General features: G+C 29.7%; 1 protein-coding gene across 1 annotated transcript in view; it reads left to right on the plus strand.

Annotated features, from left to right (window-relative positions):
- LOC106457146 overlaps window positions 1–9,006 on the plus strand; it is a 68,438-nt gene extending 59,432 nt beyond the window's left edge. The window contains exons 15-17 of the mRNA XM_013916534.2: window positions 4,442–4,548; window positions 5,112–5,223; window positions 7,527–9,006. Of these exons, the coding sequence (XP_013771988.2) occupies window positions 4,442–4,548; window positions 5,112–5,223; window positions 7,527–7,889 (582 nt within the window). The 3' untranslated portion in view covers window positions 7,890–9,006. The remainder of the gene's footprint in view (window positions 1–4,441; window positions 4,549–5,111; window positions 5,224–7,526) is intronic.
- Window positions 9,007–14,820: the final 5,814 nt, after the last annotated feature.

The raw sequence follows: 14,820 nt of genomic DNA on the forward strand, positions 1-14,820 counted from the left end.
CGGTAATTTGAGTTTCTAATTTGTTTGAAACTATAGACTTAGTATTTTGACTTCACAAACATCTAATTTGATGCATTCAACATACCACGTGATACACAAAAATCGATGTTTATCAGTATTTTAATAATCACTTTTAAATTAACAAATTGAGTAATGTACAGTTCTAAAATTTGGATTATAATCTATAGTTTGATACCAAACTTAATTGCCATAAATTCATGAAATAGTAGTTCAATAAAATTTTGAATGTGAGTTAACAAACGAGACGAGATGGCCTTTCACCTGTGACCCGTATCAAAAGGGTTAAAAAGTTGTTAATTTTCATAACAATTGGTAATTGGGTCCTTCATGTTGTTGCCAGTGCTTTGTATATGATGCGAAAAGAACCAAACGAATGCTTTTCTGTGGAGGCTGGGTGTCTTTCCTTTGATCAGTCTGTCATACAACAGTACTGCTGGTTGCTCTTTCAAATGGTTCTGCATCAGGAAGACTATCTGGTTCTTTCAAAGTAGTATCAAAGATACTATTCCTTAAGACAAATTTCACTTCTTCTGGTTATGGATGATTGTCTTCCTACCAAATTAAACCATAGTTTGGATCCAGAACACCAACCGTGTTGCCATAAGACTCCTTTCACAAACAAAATCTGTGTAGGAAGTGATTTGCAACTTCTGCCGGAGATGGTGTTGAGACCCGAACAGTTAGTACCAGTATCTCTTAATTTGATCTCAAGATCCTATCACTGATTATTAAGATATTTTGAAGTAAATAGTTGTTACATGAATGTTTTAGTTGCTTGAAAAGCCGTGGCAATAATAACAAGCATTTGTAATTGGCTTACTCAGTTAGACTTCTTTTAATGCTTGTAGATTTAGTGCATTATATTTACCCAAACTCAGAGGATTGGGGACCTTCATCCATAAATAAAACTTGTGAAATCTACTGATCTATGTCTCTGGCTTGCTCTACTTTATAAGCAAAATAGCATTTTTTTAAATTCAAGCTCTATTTTTACACAATTTTTTTGTCATACTGGGAGGTCTGCAGATGGTTGAAGTATATCGGCTTAACTATCTCACTGTGAGGTCTGTCGATTCAGCTGGCCTTGTAACCGTTTTGTACTTGTTATACTTTTGATACTATAACTTTTAACATAGTATGTGTATCTTCACAAAATTTGGCATACTTTTAACATTACAAATCTTTTGTACACAAAAAATTGAATTTTTTTAATAAAGTATTTTTGCTAAAGATTTCTTCAAGATTTATCCATGAATATGTATATATATAGTTCTTTTTTTACTGGTCCAAGTGTAAAGTGATTTCTACATTAAGATTAAAAATACTTTTCTTTGTCTCAAAAATCTCAAATTTCCTTTCCTTAATTTCAAAAAAATCCTAAATAAATTTCAAGCATTTTTTTTTCAGTAAAACTTTATCTGTTATATTGTCTACCCTAACTCTATAAAAAGTTTCTCAATTTGATCAATCTCATAACCATTAAAAAAGAATACAAAATAAATCTAAATTACCCTTCTGATTTCAAATTGTAACATGAAACTGTATCTGTTTATCTTATATAGCTCTAAACTCGTAACGGTATACATTTGTTTATACTTAAATTTTATTGTTTTATTGCCCTTTGAGCTTGTCTAACTAATACTTGCACAATTGTAAGTTGTTTATGTTGAATGCTCATTATTCATGTTGATTTGTTAGAAAGGTTTGTTTTTTTATTATTATTACTTATAACTTCTGTGATATAACAGAATATATAACAGCAAAATACAGTTGAAAGAGTTGAAAATTTGTATTGGAATATCCACACGATATTTTCTATTTACTGACCTAGAATACGGTGAAAAGGCTCAAGAGTGCTATTTAAGTCTCTTTCAGAGTGCATATGTACATTTTGTTCATGATAAAATTTCATTTTTCTGCTTAGTTTTTACTAAAAATGTGTTTTTTAAAGAATTACTTCCACACTGATGAAATATGTGAAGAGTAGGTGCATTTTGGAAGTACAGACAAATTGGTTTTAGTTAAATTCTATAATTTTCATTAATCATTCAACAATGTTTTCCCCTCATTTTTGATGCACTTTTATAGTAGTTCAGGATATTTTTTTAATATTGCCTTATAACATTAAGAACTTAAAACTTGTATACTATTAAAATTGGTTTATTAGCTATGTTTTTATGCTATATTTATTGGTATACCATGAAAAGAAATTAGTTTAATTAAACTTGGAAAGTAACTCACTAAAACCTCATGACACCTCAAGTGCAGAAAAAAAATGCAAGTGGAGAGAGAGGGTTAAAAAGTAGACAAACCTTACTGAAAACCAGCTAAGCTTCAAAGTAATATAAACAAATTTTTTTTATCTTTACAATTTTTAAAAAAGTAGGATGGTAGTTCCGCATTTGGAGATTGAACAGTGCTTTGAGAAATAATTCACAACTGATTAGTCCTGAGAATACTTACTACATACTTTCTGTTGTTTTTTTTCTTTTTTGTTGTTGATACTGGATATAAATTATTTTTGTTTGATAGTTATAGAAATATTTTTTTCAAAAAGAATTCAGTATGGATATTTAATTAAGGTTAATGAGTATGGAGGCCTGAAGGGTTGACCATAGGGTTTTGATTATAAATTATTTATCCTACAGAATTGATCTGTACCTTTTTACATAATTGCTTCAGTGGAACGAAAACACAAAATAAAGTACCAAAAATAAATGTTACTTAACATAGAATGACCTAAATTTTATTGAATATGTAAAATAGAAGTTTCTGATCCATAATAACAAAAAAAAAGTTGTTTTTTTCTTTCAAATTATTTTTTATAGTATTTTTCATTATGAATGTCATTGATTGTGTGTACATTTCATATGGAATTATTAAAATAAAAAAAATATTTAATAAATTTACAATGAAATATTTATTTTATGAAACTTTTGTAGAAGATTGATAAATTTCATAAGTTAAAAATTGATACAAATTCTAAATTGTTTTTAGATAGAAAATTTTCAAGTTTCATGCAATTTCATTTAGTAGTTCTTGTTTGTGATCTCAAAATATTTGGTTTATTGAATCTGAGCACAACTTCACTGTGAAAGGTTTAATTGTGTCAAGTTTTGTAAACGATGCTACTTAAGAATCATGTTTCAATCGTGAAACCGATACACTGAAGATAAAGATCCATTATTCCCTGAACCATTCAGCTAGACTTCTCCATAGCCTCAGTGGAAGAGTATAAGTAAGTCTATGATATTCAGAGCTTCACAGCTGTTAATATGTGTTCCTCTTTATACAGCAGCTTAGAACTTTTGCAGTATACATATAAAGATGAATGTTTTGAATTTTTAATGGTATATATTTTTTCATATCTAAATGTGGTTAATGGTAAAAGTATATATCATACTGAAAACCACAGTAACTAAGAGGTGAATAAAACAAGTGCTAGCACTGGTGTGAAGTTCAGACAACTGTAATAACTTTTTGTAGTGAAAAAGCATAAATATTAAAATTGTATTATAAAACAAGAATGATGATAAATGTATATAATAGTGTTTTTTGAGATTAGTATTATAAATGAAAAATAAAGTTTGTGTATTTCCTATCAGTGGTTGGTATAAAATTGTGAAGGATCTGACTTTTCCAACTTAATTAGGCAATGCAATATTGTCTTAAATACATGTAAAAAAAGGTGGTTAAAGTCTTGTTGAAAACAATTCTTCAGTGTGGTTGAAAAATACAGGTCTATTATTAATGCTGCACTCTGGAAAATTGAAAATTGTTTATTTCATGCTACTGATTAGTTAAGGATACATTTAAAAACCTTAAAAACAACATGCATATCCACATCAGGAAGTACGTAGAAAAGAAAGGATTGAAAAGATAACTTATAGTCAGATCACAAAACCTTGAGAGTACAAGTCCTGCAACTATGACAATCTTGTGTACCCAATGAAACAGGGACAGGTTTCTATAAAACAGCTATTGTTATTTTGGTCACAATATGATACTAACGTGAAAGGAAAAAAATAACATGACATTAAATTGGGATTTTGTTGCTATGATAACAATAATCAATAAAATGGAATAGTTTGAGTTTATAATGTAAGTAATAAAGTACTTATGTGTTATGGGTGTAAATAGTTGTTAAGCAGGGTTAGAGAATATTAAATTTCTCTATGTTCAAAGTTGTGCTGTAGGTTAGATTTGGGCATTCTAATGATATTCAGAAGACAAGAGTGACTAAAATAACCTAGGTGAGTATAATATATAGACTATTGGCCTAATAAACATAGTATGTATATTGTGATTCTACTAGTTATTGTTTTATTAGACAGGTATGAAAAGTGATGTAATATAAGTGACTTATGAAATACTGAGTCAATGAAAACAACATTTCTAACCTTTATATTTTATTTTTCAGACATACACATTCCTTGGAAAGCTGAAACAGTTGAAAAAGCTAAGACTTGAAAGGGGTGGTCAGCTATATGATTCCAGTTTAAAGAATGCTTTAAAAAGTTTGACACAGTAAGAAGAAAGTTTTAACAACCATTAGCATTGTTTTCCATTTTTAATTGTATGATAATTTTGTTTTCACTTTAAATATCTAGAAACAGTTACAAGAGTTTCTGCTATATAACATATAAAAAAAATTGAGAAGTTTTGTTTGAATTTAGTTTATGACTTTCCATTTTAGTATATGTGCATTTACCAAGTATTAGAAAAAAGAAAATTAAGAATTTCTAAGCTGTCTTTATAAAATGATTATTGCTTAAGAAACAATATTGATGGATGATGAGTAAGGTTTAAATTGACCCAAGCTATTTTGGACAAGATGGCTGTAAAAGTAGTGCAAGTTAAAGTCAGAATTTTGTACATAAGTGAAAAAGAATTCCAGCAAATAATATTTAGTGTGTTTCTTTCTGTACATGATAATGGTCCTTGGTTGAAGGAAGAACATTGTTTTTGGATTTTATAAACATAAAATTTGTTCAAGACATGTAATAATTTGTCATCTAGTGATCTTAAATTTCTGTAGATACCTTGTATGCCTGATATTTACCTATAAAATTAAATTTAATACTTAAAAGGTTGGAAGACCTCCAGTTGCTTTGTTTTGTGATACCAACAAGCCTTGGAGCTGGGCTACAGAAGTTAAAACGTCTGAATCGACTTGTTATGTGGCCTGACACGTACAAGCATGTAAGTAGTATTTGATGATAAATTAATATTTTTATAAATCAAATTCTACACTTCCATAGATAAAAAATATATGTTTCAGTTTTTTTAAAGATATCATTAAGTCAAAAACCAAGTTTAATATGGTTTAATATTAAAACCTATCAAAATAATATTTACTGAACAACACCTTTTTTTTAATATCCTATGTTCATCTACATTACTCAGTGTACTCGCTTGTAGTATGCCACAGCTTAACAAATCATTTTCAAAAAATGTGTAGGAGAAACATTACAGTTCATTGAAAATATTTAGAAAATAAACAAAATCCAATATAAACCCATTAGAGATTGGCTTTACCACTAATTACAAGTTTGTACTTATAATTTGTATAAAGTGGTTCATCATTCTTTTGAGTTACAGTTATAACAATTTTGTTAAATTTTATTCATTAAACAGGTAGTTTTGTTCCATTTTGTTTTTATTTCTTCAATTGTTGTTCTCTGTTTAATCTACAGTATGTATTATTTGTCTGTTCATTTATTGAAGCCATATGACAATTTTTTTTTTTTTGAGGGAAAAATTTGACTTGTTTGTATGAATGAGTTTGAATTTCAATATTCTACTCAATAATGGTTTTAATATTGTAGTTTAAATCTGTTTACTTATTGACAAAATGGGTCAATTTTGTTTTGGTAGTGTGTTTTGCTTCAGATATTTGTTTCTGTTATTCAGATATTTTCTTTTCTTTGAGTAATAGACAGTGTCATTATCTGAATACTTAATAAACACAAGGTAGATACTTTTGTTGAAAGAGTGAATTTTGTAAAGTATCTTTTTTTTTTGTTCAGGCTATAAACATTTTGTACAATTTAAATCTGTATATTATTACTATTAAATTTATATAAGGTACTCACAAGTTTCTGAATAGTATTTAGAGCAGTATTTATGGTCTTTGGAAAGTTTTATCTCAGATAGAAATTCTCTATTCTGATGTCATCCTATTTAGTAGTTAAGTAGAAACAACGTCTAAAAAAAATTATTGTATTGGTACATGTCATCTTTAATTCTTGATAAGTATTATTTATAGGCACTCAAATTGAAGTTATAAATACCACGCTCGTTGCTTGTAACTTGAAATATTAACTTCATTAAGTAACACTAATATATTTGATGACATTCTCAGATTTAATAATAACTCCAATTGGTTACTATAATAATACTGAAATTATATCCTGTCATCTCTAATGATTTTCAAAGTTCATGCAAGTTTTATAGTTACTATTTGAAACATTCAAAAATGCATTAATGAGTTTATGGTAAGGGGAAATCATTGTCATTTTCCCTGGTTCTAAGACTAATATTAGAACTGAAAACGTAAAGCAATCAGCATAAACAGTGTCATAGCTAACATATTTTTTCGAACAAGTAAATGTTTCTTGGTTTAGTACAACATCAATACTAAACTAACAAAGTAAAATATTTATATTGATGTAGAATCATGACATTAAATTAGTGACATTTCATCCTCAATTATGGTAAGTTACTTCTTCACCAGAAATGTTAAACACAACCGTGCCACTGGGAAAATATTGTCCATAATGTCTTGACTGTTTCATCTTAACTCGTTATCTGAGTGTATAAATGATAAAACGATTACCTTTAGCCTTGTCATTTAAGGATATTAATATTGAAACTGTAGGGCTTGAAGTTGTTTTTTTAATTTGACCACCAAAAGTTGTCTGTGACACAATGTTGACCAGCAAACTTTTAAACTCGCATGGTAACAATGTTTTTTGTAGAAAGAATATGTAACAAAATTAAACATTTAAGTGAAAAAGTAAACAAAGTAAAAATGTTTTGTGAATAAATAAGTCAGTCTAAAACCATTGTAATATTAATATAGTTTTACAAAGTATACAGCAATCGTACATACTAATGTACATTTTAATGAATTGATTTTTTCTTAAAGAAATGAAAATGCCTTTTGTTGGACCATTTTGGATTTTAGTTAAAGTTTTTTTTAAATTGATTAAATTTATTTTTCAAGCACATTTCCTTCTTTATGTTAGAGTGTTTGTATCAGTATTGATTTAAAGAAATTAGTAGGTTTGAACATCCTTTATATCTACCCTTGCTATTATCTTTTAAATAACTAGAATTGAATATCGGGCCGATTCCAGATTAGTCTGTATTTTAATCTTTATGATTTTATTTCATGATCTGTATGCTTTTTGTGCTGCTTAGTTTTACAAGATGCAATATAAATCTTTAAAAATAATACACCTTAAAACCTTCAAATTCATAAAATTTTCTTTATCTTCTAGGCTCCTGTGGTAAACCAAAATACATTAAAGGCTGTATCGTCCCTTACGAAACTGCAGCGTTTCAGTTGGGGAGTAATGACTTCATCATCAGAGCTTTCAGAAATGCCAAATGGGGAAACAGATGAGGAAAAATTACATAATAAAAAGGAGATTAAGATGATTTCTTTGTTAAGACACAAGGAAAACTGTAAATGCTCACAGGCTGAAGAAGGCAGCAGCAGCAACATTGAACCAGAGTGTACGGTAATGGTTCATCCTAATGAACTTGAGCAACGGCTGAGCAAGTTATTTCCAAAGACCAAAATTGAGGTTTTTAGGGTGCCAATAGAATCGTTTAATAAGTTTTGTGGTGCTTTCAGATGAGTTTCTACAGAAGACAAGACTGTCATCACTAAAATGGAGGGGGTGTAGGTAATAATTTAGTAAATGGGTTATATTCTATAAAAAAAAAAGGTTTTGAACAGTTGTTTCTGAAGATTTTATTGTTTACAGGAAAATGTACTGAAATTGTGTTTTTCTTGTACAAACTGCAGTGAAAACATTTCAGAATCAGTGTGAAAAGTTAAGTTTTAGTCCATGTGTATGAACGTTTTAATTTTTCATGACATGTCAATACGTGTGAGAACATCATTCACTGTTTTGCACCATTTATTGAAGCATTTTATTGGTGAAGTGAAGCCTTTTTAGTTGACAGTTATTCATTAACTATTTTAAAAACGTGCAGTTTCATTGAATAAAATCTTGAATGGTTCATAGAACAAATCAATTAGTTTATTTTATTACATTCTTGTAAACTGTATTGATGTACAAAACAAAATGTTACACATAGTTGCTTACTTCGTACCCTTTGTTGAAATCTAAAGTTATACATTACTGCTTTTTCTTATGTTTCTGAACTTTTTTTTGTGCTATTACCAATATGCTAGTATCCTTCTCTTATTTCATCAGAATAAATATAACAGACTTCTTGTTGGAATTGAACAAGAGTCACATTGTGTACTCTGTTGGGTATAGAACTCATTAGAAACTAAATATTAATACGGAAAAAGAAATCCTATGGTATAACAGTTACAATTCCTTAGATTTTAAACAATAATAAAACAGCCTTTCACCTTTATACAAAAGAAATTAAGCAGGAAAATACAAGAAACTTCACAACTTAGAGGTGCAATGGTTGCATTTTTCAGCCATGTATAGCAGAACATATCATACACTCCATGGACTTTTAAGTAACAGCAGCATATTAATTAAACACTACAACTGTAATCAGATGTATTTATAATGTAATATTATAACTTCAGTTAGTGGTAAGCAGGAGGACACTATTCACCAAAAAGAATTTGTCATCGTAGTGTAAGATAGTTGTGAAATCTGCTATTCATGTGCCCTAAGCATGTTATGTTTAGGATACAGGGGCTGAAATAGATTTGATGATAACAAAATTTACTAATATTTTTGTATATCTTGAAACTGCAAATAAAATTTCGAACATATGTTTCAAGTAACTACTTGACTTCACGTATAACTTAAGTTTCAGAGACTATAAAAATGTTTTGAACATCCTATCACTTTAGCAAAGCTCAAGTTCCGTAGGTCATCTGTTATGTGTTCGGTAAGTTAGTATTAATTCTTTGACCATGTCGAAGTGTGCTTACTGAAATTTCTAATAATAAACTTATATATTTATATAAACTATTCATATACAAACTAGCATCAACCTTGAAAGAATTGAGTCAGGTCTCTACCACTATGTGATTTATAAATTCTGTCATTATACTGCTATCTAAAGTAGGGGTTACCTTCTGTAGAAACTGAACCAACAGCTTATGATCTGGAAACTGTTAGTTATCACTGCATCTTCTACAGGCCTAACAGAAGTTTTGCTTTGAGCTTGAAACTGCATTGTTTTTAAATGCTTGATTTGCATGTAATATAATAGCTACTAAAATTTAACATTTTTGCATGAAAGCAATTATTTTTGTTCTTTCATTCAGCTCTTGTTTATTTAGTAAATAAATGTGTGTATAAGCTCAGTTTCTTAGTTTTGGATGTAGGTGTGTACAGTTAGTATCATTATGAAAATTAACTTACCTATTTAATTTATAAGCACACTAATAATGGAAAAAAAGAAACAGACCAATATAATCAGGGTTATTTACTTTATTTCATATTTGTATGGAAATGTATGTAGAGAATGGTCTTTTAAAAGTCTTTTATTTAAAATGTCTTTACAAAATATTTGCTAATTATTTCATTACGTAGTTTCGTAAATGATATTTTATTTAAAATTTCAGTGCAAACAGATTTGGTAAATAATTATTTTATTTCACAGTTCCCATCTTTTTTTATATTGTTAATCTGCAAAAGCTATTTAAGAGGGTGTGTATTTGTGAAAACAAACAATTTGTAAGATATTTTCTGTGTGTTATTAATTTTTAGAATATAGCTTTAAGTGAACATGTATCATTTGCCAGATAAAATCATTAAAAACATTAATACATAAAACATGGCCTTTCAAGAATTCCAGTACACTTGTACTTTGTATAAAGTATTGTCATCATAGAATAGATTGTTAAAAAACAAATGATGGTAAAAGTCATTTATCGAACCACTAATTCATAACCAGCTATTGGACTATTTTAAAAGTTAAAAAATTTTCCGTAAAACAAGTGTAGGTAATAAAATAACCCATTCTGGTTAAAGGTAGTTGTCTTACTAATAGTTTCATTGACATTACGAGCCAAGATTGACTTTGCCTAAATGTAAACAGGTGTCACATTTGTTAGGTGCTAAACTTCTACATGGTATTGTATTAGTGTAACTGATATAATGTTTTAACATCAGTTTACTTTAGGCATGATATTCATAAATGAAACGTAACAGTGTGGCTTATGTTTCTCTCTCTCTTACACTTATGAGTAGATGGCTGAAAGTGTAGTGTGAAATGCATTCATTTTTATCTCAAATTCAAAAGCCAGACAGTTTTTTTTTTATAGAAATACTAATTTGTTTTAAATGCAAAATTAAGGTTTAAATGTTCTCTTCCAAATCTTAAAGTTTAAACCTATATGAACAGCTGTTTGTGGGAAATGATCAACACAAAGAAACTATATGACAGCTATAAACTTTACAGAGCACAACATCTTGGTTGCCACATTGTTTGTGAAAAATCTAAAAAACAATGTATATTGTTTGAAAGAATAAAAAAACATATAACAGGTTTTCAGCATGTTGTTTAAAAATCTTCCCTTCAATTGGTTATACAAGAAATAGGATTTACATTACAAAGATATTTCTAACAGAATTCCAGGACTTTCTGTAGTGTAATTTTCCTTTAATGATACAATTGATAGTCCAAGTTGTATTTATATTACAACTTAAAACTTCCAAGGCAGTTTCATTGTATTAGTTCCTGCTTTAGAGTGAGCAACAAACTAAACAGATATAGGACTTTGTGTTAGTGTACTGTTTGACACTTCAAGTTGTAAAATGCTTTTTTTTTGTCTTGCATTCTTTTTTTTTAAATCTTATTACCTACACAAAGAAAGGGACCACCAGTTGGTATTTTCAGTGATGTTTCTGTTGTCAGGAGTGCATTTTTCACAGCAATCAAACCATAGCATGTAAAGTAGAAAGATAAAAATGTGTTTAAAAGTTATCATGGTTCGTGACTGGCTGTTGGATGAAAATACGTTCTACAGTTACAGCAATCGCGATTCTGAAGAATAGTTAAAACCACCATCTACAGATGTTATCTGAATAATAGCAACACAGTTTAAAATACAATTATGTTATATTCACTCAACAAAACTATATGGCTCACTTTAGTGTTTGTGTGGAGAGAACAAACGTCAGTTGATAACTTTTATGATTAGCTACAGGTAAGCGGTCCAGTTTGATCATTAGCTCTAAAGATTTTAGAACTTTTCATTTTTGAAATCCCTATTTTATGAAATAAAGAGGGAGACTACTCTTTTATAAAGGGGGTTGAAGTTACACAATGTAGCTATGCTTGATGTGTGAAATATTCTTTACTGATCAGCTATTGTTTTAAGATTTGAATGGATCTTGTAGTATTTGTCAATGAGTTAAGTTAATGTTGTGATATACTGTATAGTAAATAACAGTTAAGTGCGTCTGTATTGAATTTTGTTGAAACATTAAACTCTGAACTCTGAATCACTTTTTCTCTGTTTCATTGGCTAAACTTCCAATTTGTTGTTGTGATGAGAACTTCAATATGATAACCACTGACTTGATGTTAGGCAGCAATTATTAATCATAAGATTGTAAATTTAACATTGCGTAATAACTACATGCTTACTATTTACTTGTTACATGGTGGAACCTTTTTTAGTTGAAATACTTAACTTGTACTAGGCTAAATGGGTAAAATAACTGATGTTGATGAATAATGGGTGGAGACGGCTTGAATGGGTAATGAAGAAAAACTTGTAGTAAAGTTTTTCTTCATTACCCATTCATGCCGTCTCCAGCCATTATTAGTCTCAAAGTGGGTTCCTCGTCATCGAATTTGATGTTGATGAAATTTAGTTTTTGAGAACCATACTTGATATACATAATTTCAATAAACATGAATACAACATGCACTAACATGAGCTAATCATAAGAGCAAAAGTATGCTCGTATGAAGGTTTTAAAAACTACATAAAAAGTAACATTATTTTCAGGCTCTAGTAAAATACAAGAAGACCTCACAAAACCCTATCAGTCCAGGTTGTCAACTTACTGTCATGGCAGATAATGTCCGTAGTAATATATATATATATCATAAAATACAAATTTTACGTGTCATCAGAAGTCTAGCTTCGTAATAATTTCACTGATACATTAATTTCTTGTTTCCTCTTAAATATATGTAATTCAAAACTAATGAGTAAAATGTAAAAACCACCTGATGGTACCAACATGTATATAAACAAACTTCTAGTAATAATGTATCCAAACTGTTTACTGGGTCTGTGGCAAGTATGTCCTAAAACATCATTAACAGCTATGATATCAAATGGATGAAACAATGTCATTATCTGTTACGACTTTAAGATGAAAACTACGATTGACAATGTATTCTTTACTGAAATCTTCTTAATGCTTATTTTTATATTAAGTTCATTATTGTTTTATAGCAGTGGTGTCTAACACAGTACCCACTCGCCACAAGTGGCAAAACTGCTATTAACCTGTGGCAAATTGGTGCTTTACTTCTTTCACCTATTTTTTTAAATATAGTTTTTAATAAAATTTATTTATACATGTACCAGTTTAATAAAGTGTCCACTTTATTTATTTTGAGGATAAAATACTGTAGAAACTTTACTGCAATATTCTATCAAATAATTGAAAACATTATTGTGTATTTTTGTACCCCTCTATATCTATAATTAATTTAAAAAAATGTTTTTTTGTCATGTGGCAAAAATGTTAACACATTCTCCACAGTTTTGGAGATTATGATAAAAACTGTTGGACACTGCTGTTTTATAGTGCTGATTGTAATTTCCTATTAACAATTCATGTAATTAATAGTATGGAAGCTACTTATTTCATTATATATATCAATATAGTATAACATTTTATTATTTAAGTTTCAGTATAAAAAAAGTTGAAACAATAATTCAAACAAATAGTATCATAAAAAGTAAACAATTAGAAGTGCAATTTAAAATTATATTTTCAGTTGATTTTTTCCTGAAATATTATTATCACTAAATATGTAATTGAAAATATAACTGTTACAAACAAAACATGTTCTTTAATAATTAACACCCAGTCAGGGAGACAGTTTTGGTGGGTACATTTTCAAACACAGCTTTACAATAATATCTTTTTTTAAATTCTGAATAGAGATTTGAACTTGCAATATTTGAAATCTGAATTGTCCACCATCATGGCTGAATTCAGACTAGTTTCCAGCCTTTAATAAGATATTAAAGCGTATACTCCCATGTAAAATTCCACACACACATTATGGCAGTGGCTGCAAATGTGGCACAATACAAAATCTGATTTTCCAGCTCCATGGTTTTCCAGCTCCATGGTTTTCACAAATTCTCCCAAAAGATATGGCTGAGGAAGGCTCAACAAAGCTTACTTGTCACTATAATGTAGCTAAGTGTGGTACTTGTCTGAAGTGTAGTAGGTGTGATTGTACTGTTGATCATTATCTAATGAGGAATTCTTAGAGTAATATAAAAATGTTTGATATTACCGAGTTTCCTAGTTCCCTTTTGCAACAATGCATACATCACCAATGTTTGCAAAAGCACTACTGCAGCATGTCCAGTCATCATTGTCTTTTTTGTGATGGTTTCTGTGCAGAATGTCAGAAATACTCATCAAGTCAGCTGCAGGAGATAGTATGGTGTGAAATATGAGACACTAGTATTAGGTCAAGAAATTAATGTCATTTTTTTTTAGATGAAAAAACCCGAACAACTTATACATCAGAACAAAACATTTATTAAAAGAAATCATCTCCATTCTTATTGATGATGCTTTCCATCTTACAATCAGTTGTTAATGCCTGATTAAAGAAATCACTTGGCTTTGAAGCAAAAAAACATGTCGATGTCCTCTTTAAGACCTTCCACATTTGCATATGTTTTCCCATTAAGATGGTGTTGCAGCAAATGAAAAATATGGTAATTTGATGGTGCCATATCTGGAGAATATGGTAGGTGGGCTAGAACTTCCCAACCTAAATCCATAATCTTGTGTTGCGGCAAGCGTACCACATGTGGACGTGCATTGTCATTGAGAAGAACACCTTTCCGATTGACGAGTGAAAGGCTTGATTTAAACATTCCAGTTGCTGACTATAGATCTCTGCATTTGCTGTGGATTGAGGAGTTCGAAATGAATTATTCCTTTTATGTCCCACCAAACGCAAAGCATCACTTTCTGCAGATGGAGTCCAGGTTTTTTGGGTCGGAAGTGGTTTTGTCTAGGACTGAGCCATTGTTTTTGGCATTTAATATTTGCATAGAGAATCCAATTTTCATCACCTGTGACAATTCTGCTCAAAAATGGTTCATGCTCATTACATGCCAGAAGAGAGAATGCAACGTTCGCACGTTGAAAACAATGATCATTGGAGAGTTTGTGAGGCACCCAAACACCTTCTTTATGGAGTTTTATCATATTCCTTAGATGTTTACATATTATTTCATGAGAGACATGCAATTTCAGGGCCATTTCACGAGCGTGTTGTCTTGGGTTAGACTCAACAAGCATCTTCAGAGCATCAATATTAATTCCAACATGTCAGCCCCTG

This window comes from Limulus polyphemus, unplaced genomic scaffold (assembly GCF_000517525.1).
Source record: "Limulus polyphemus unplaced genomic scaffold, Limulus_polyphemus-2.1.2 Scaffold295, whole genome shotgun sequence".
In the NCBI taxonomy this organism is placed as follows: domain Eukaryota; kingdom Metazoa; phylum Arthropoda; class Merostomata; order Xiphosura; family Limulidae; genus Limulus; species Limulus polyphemus.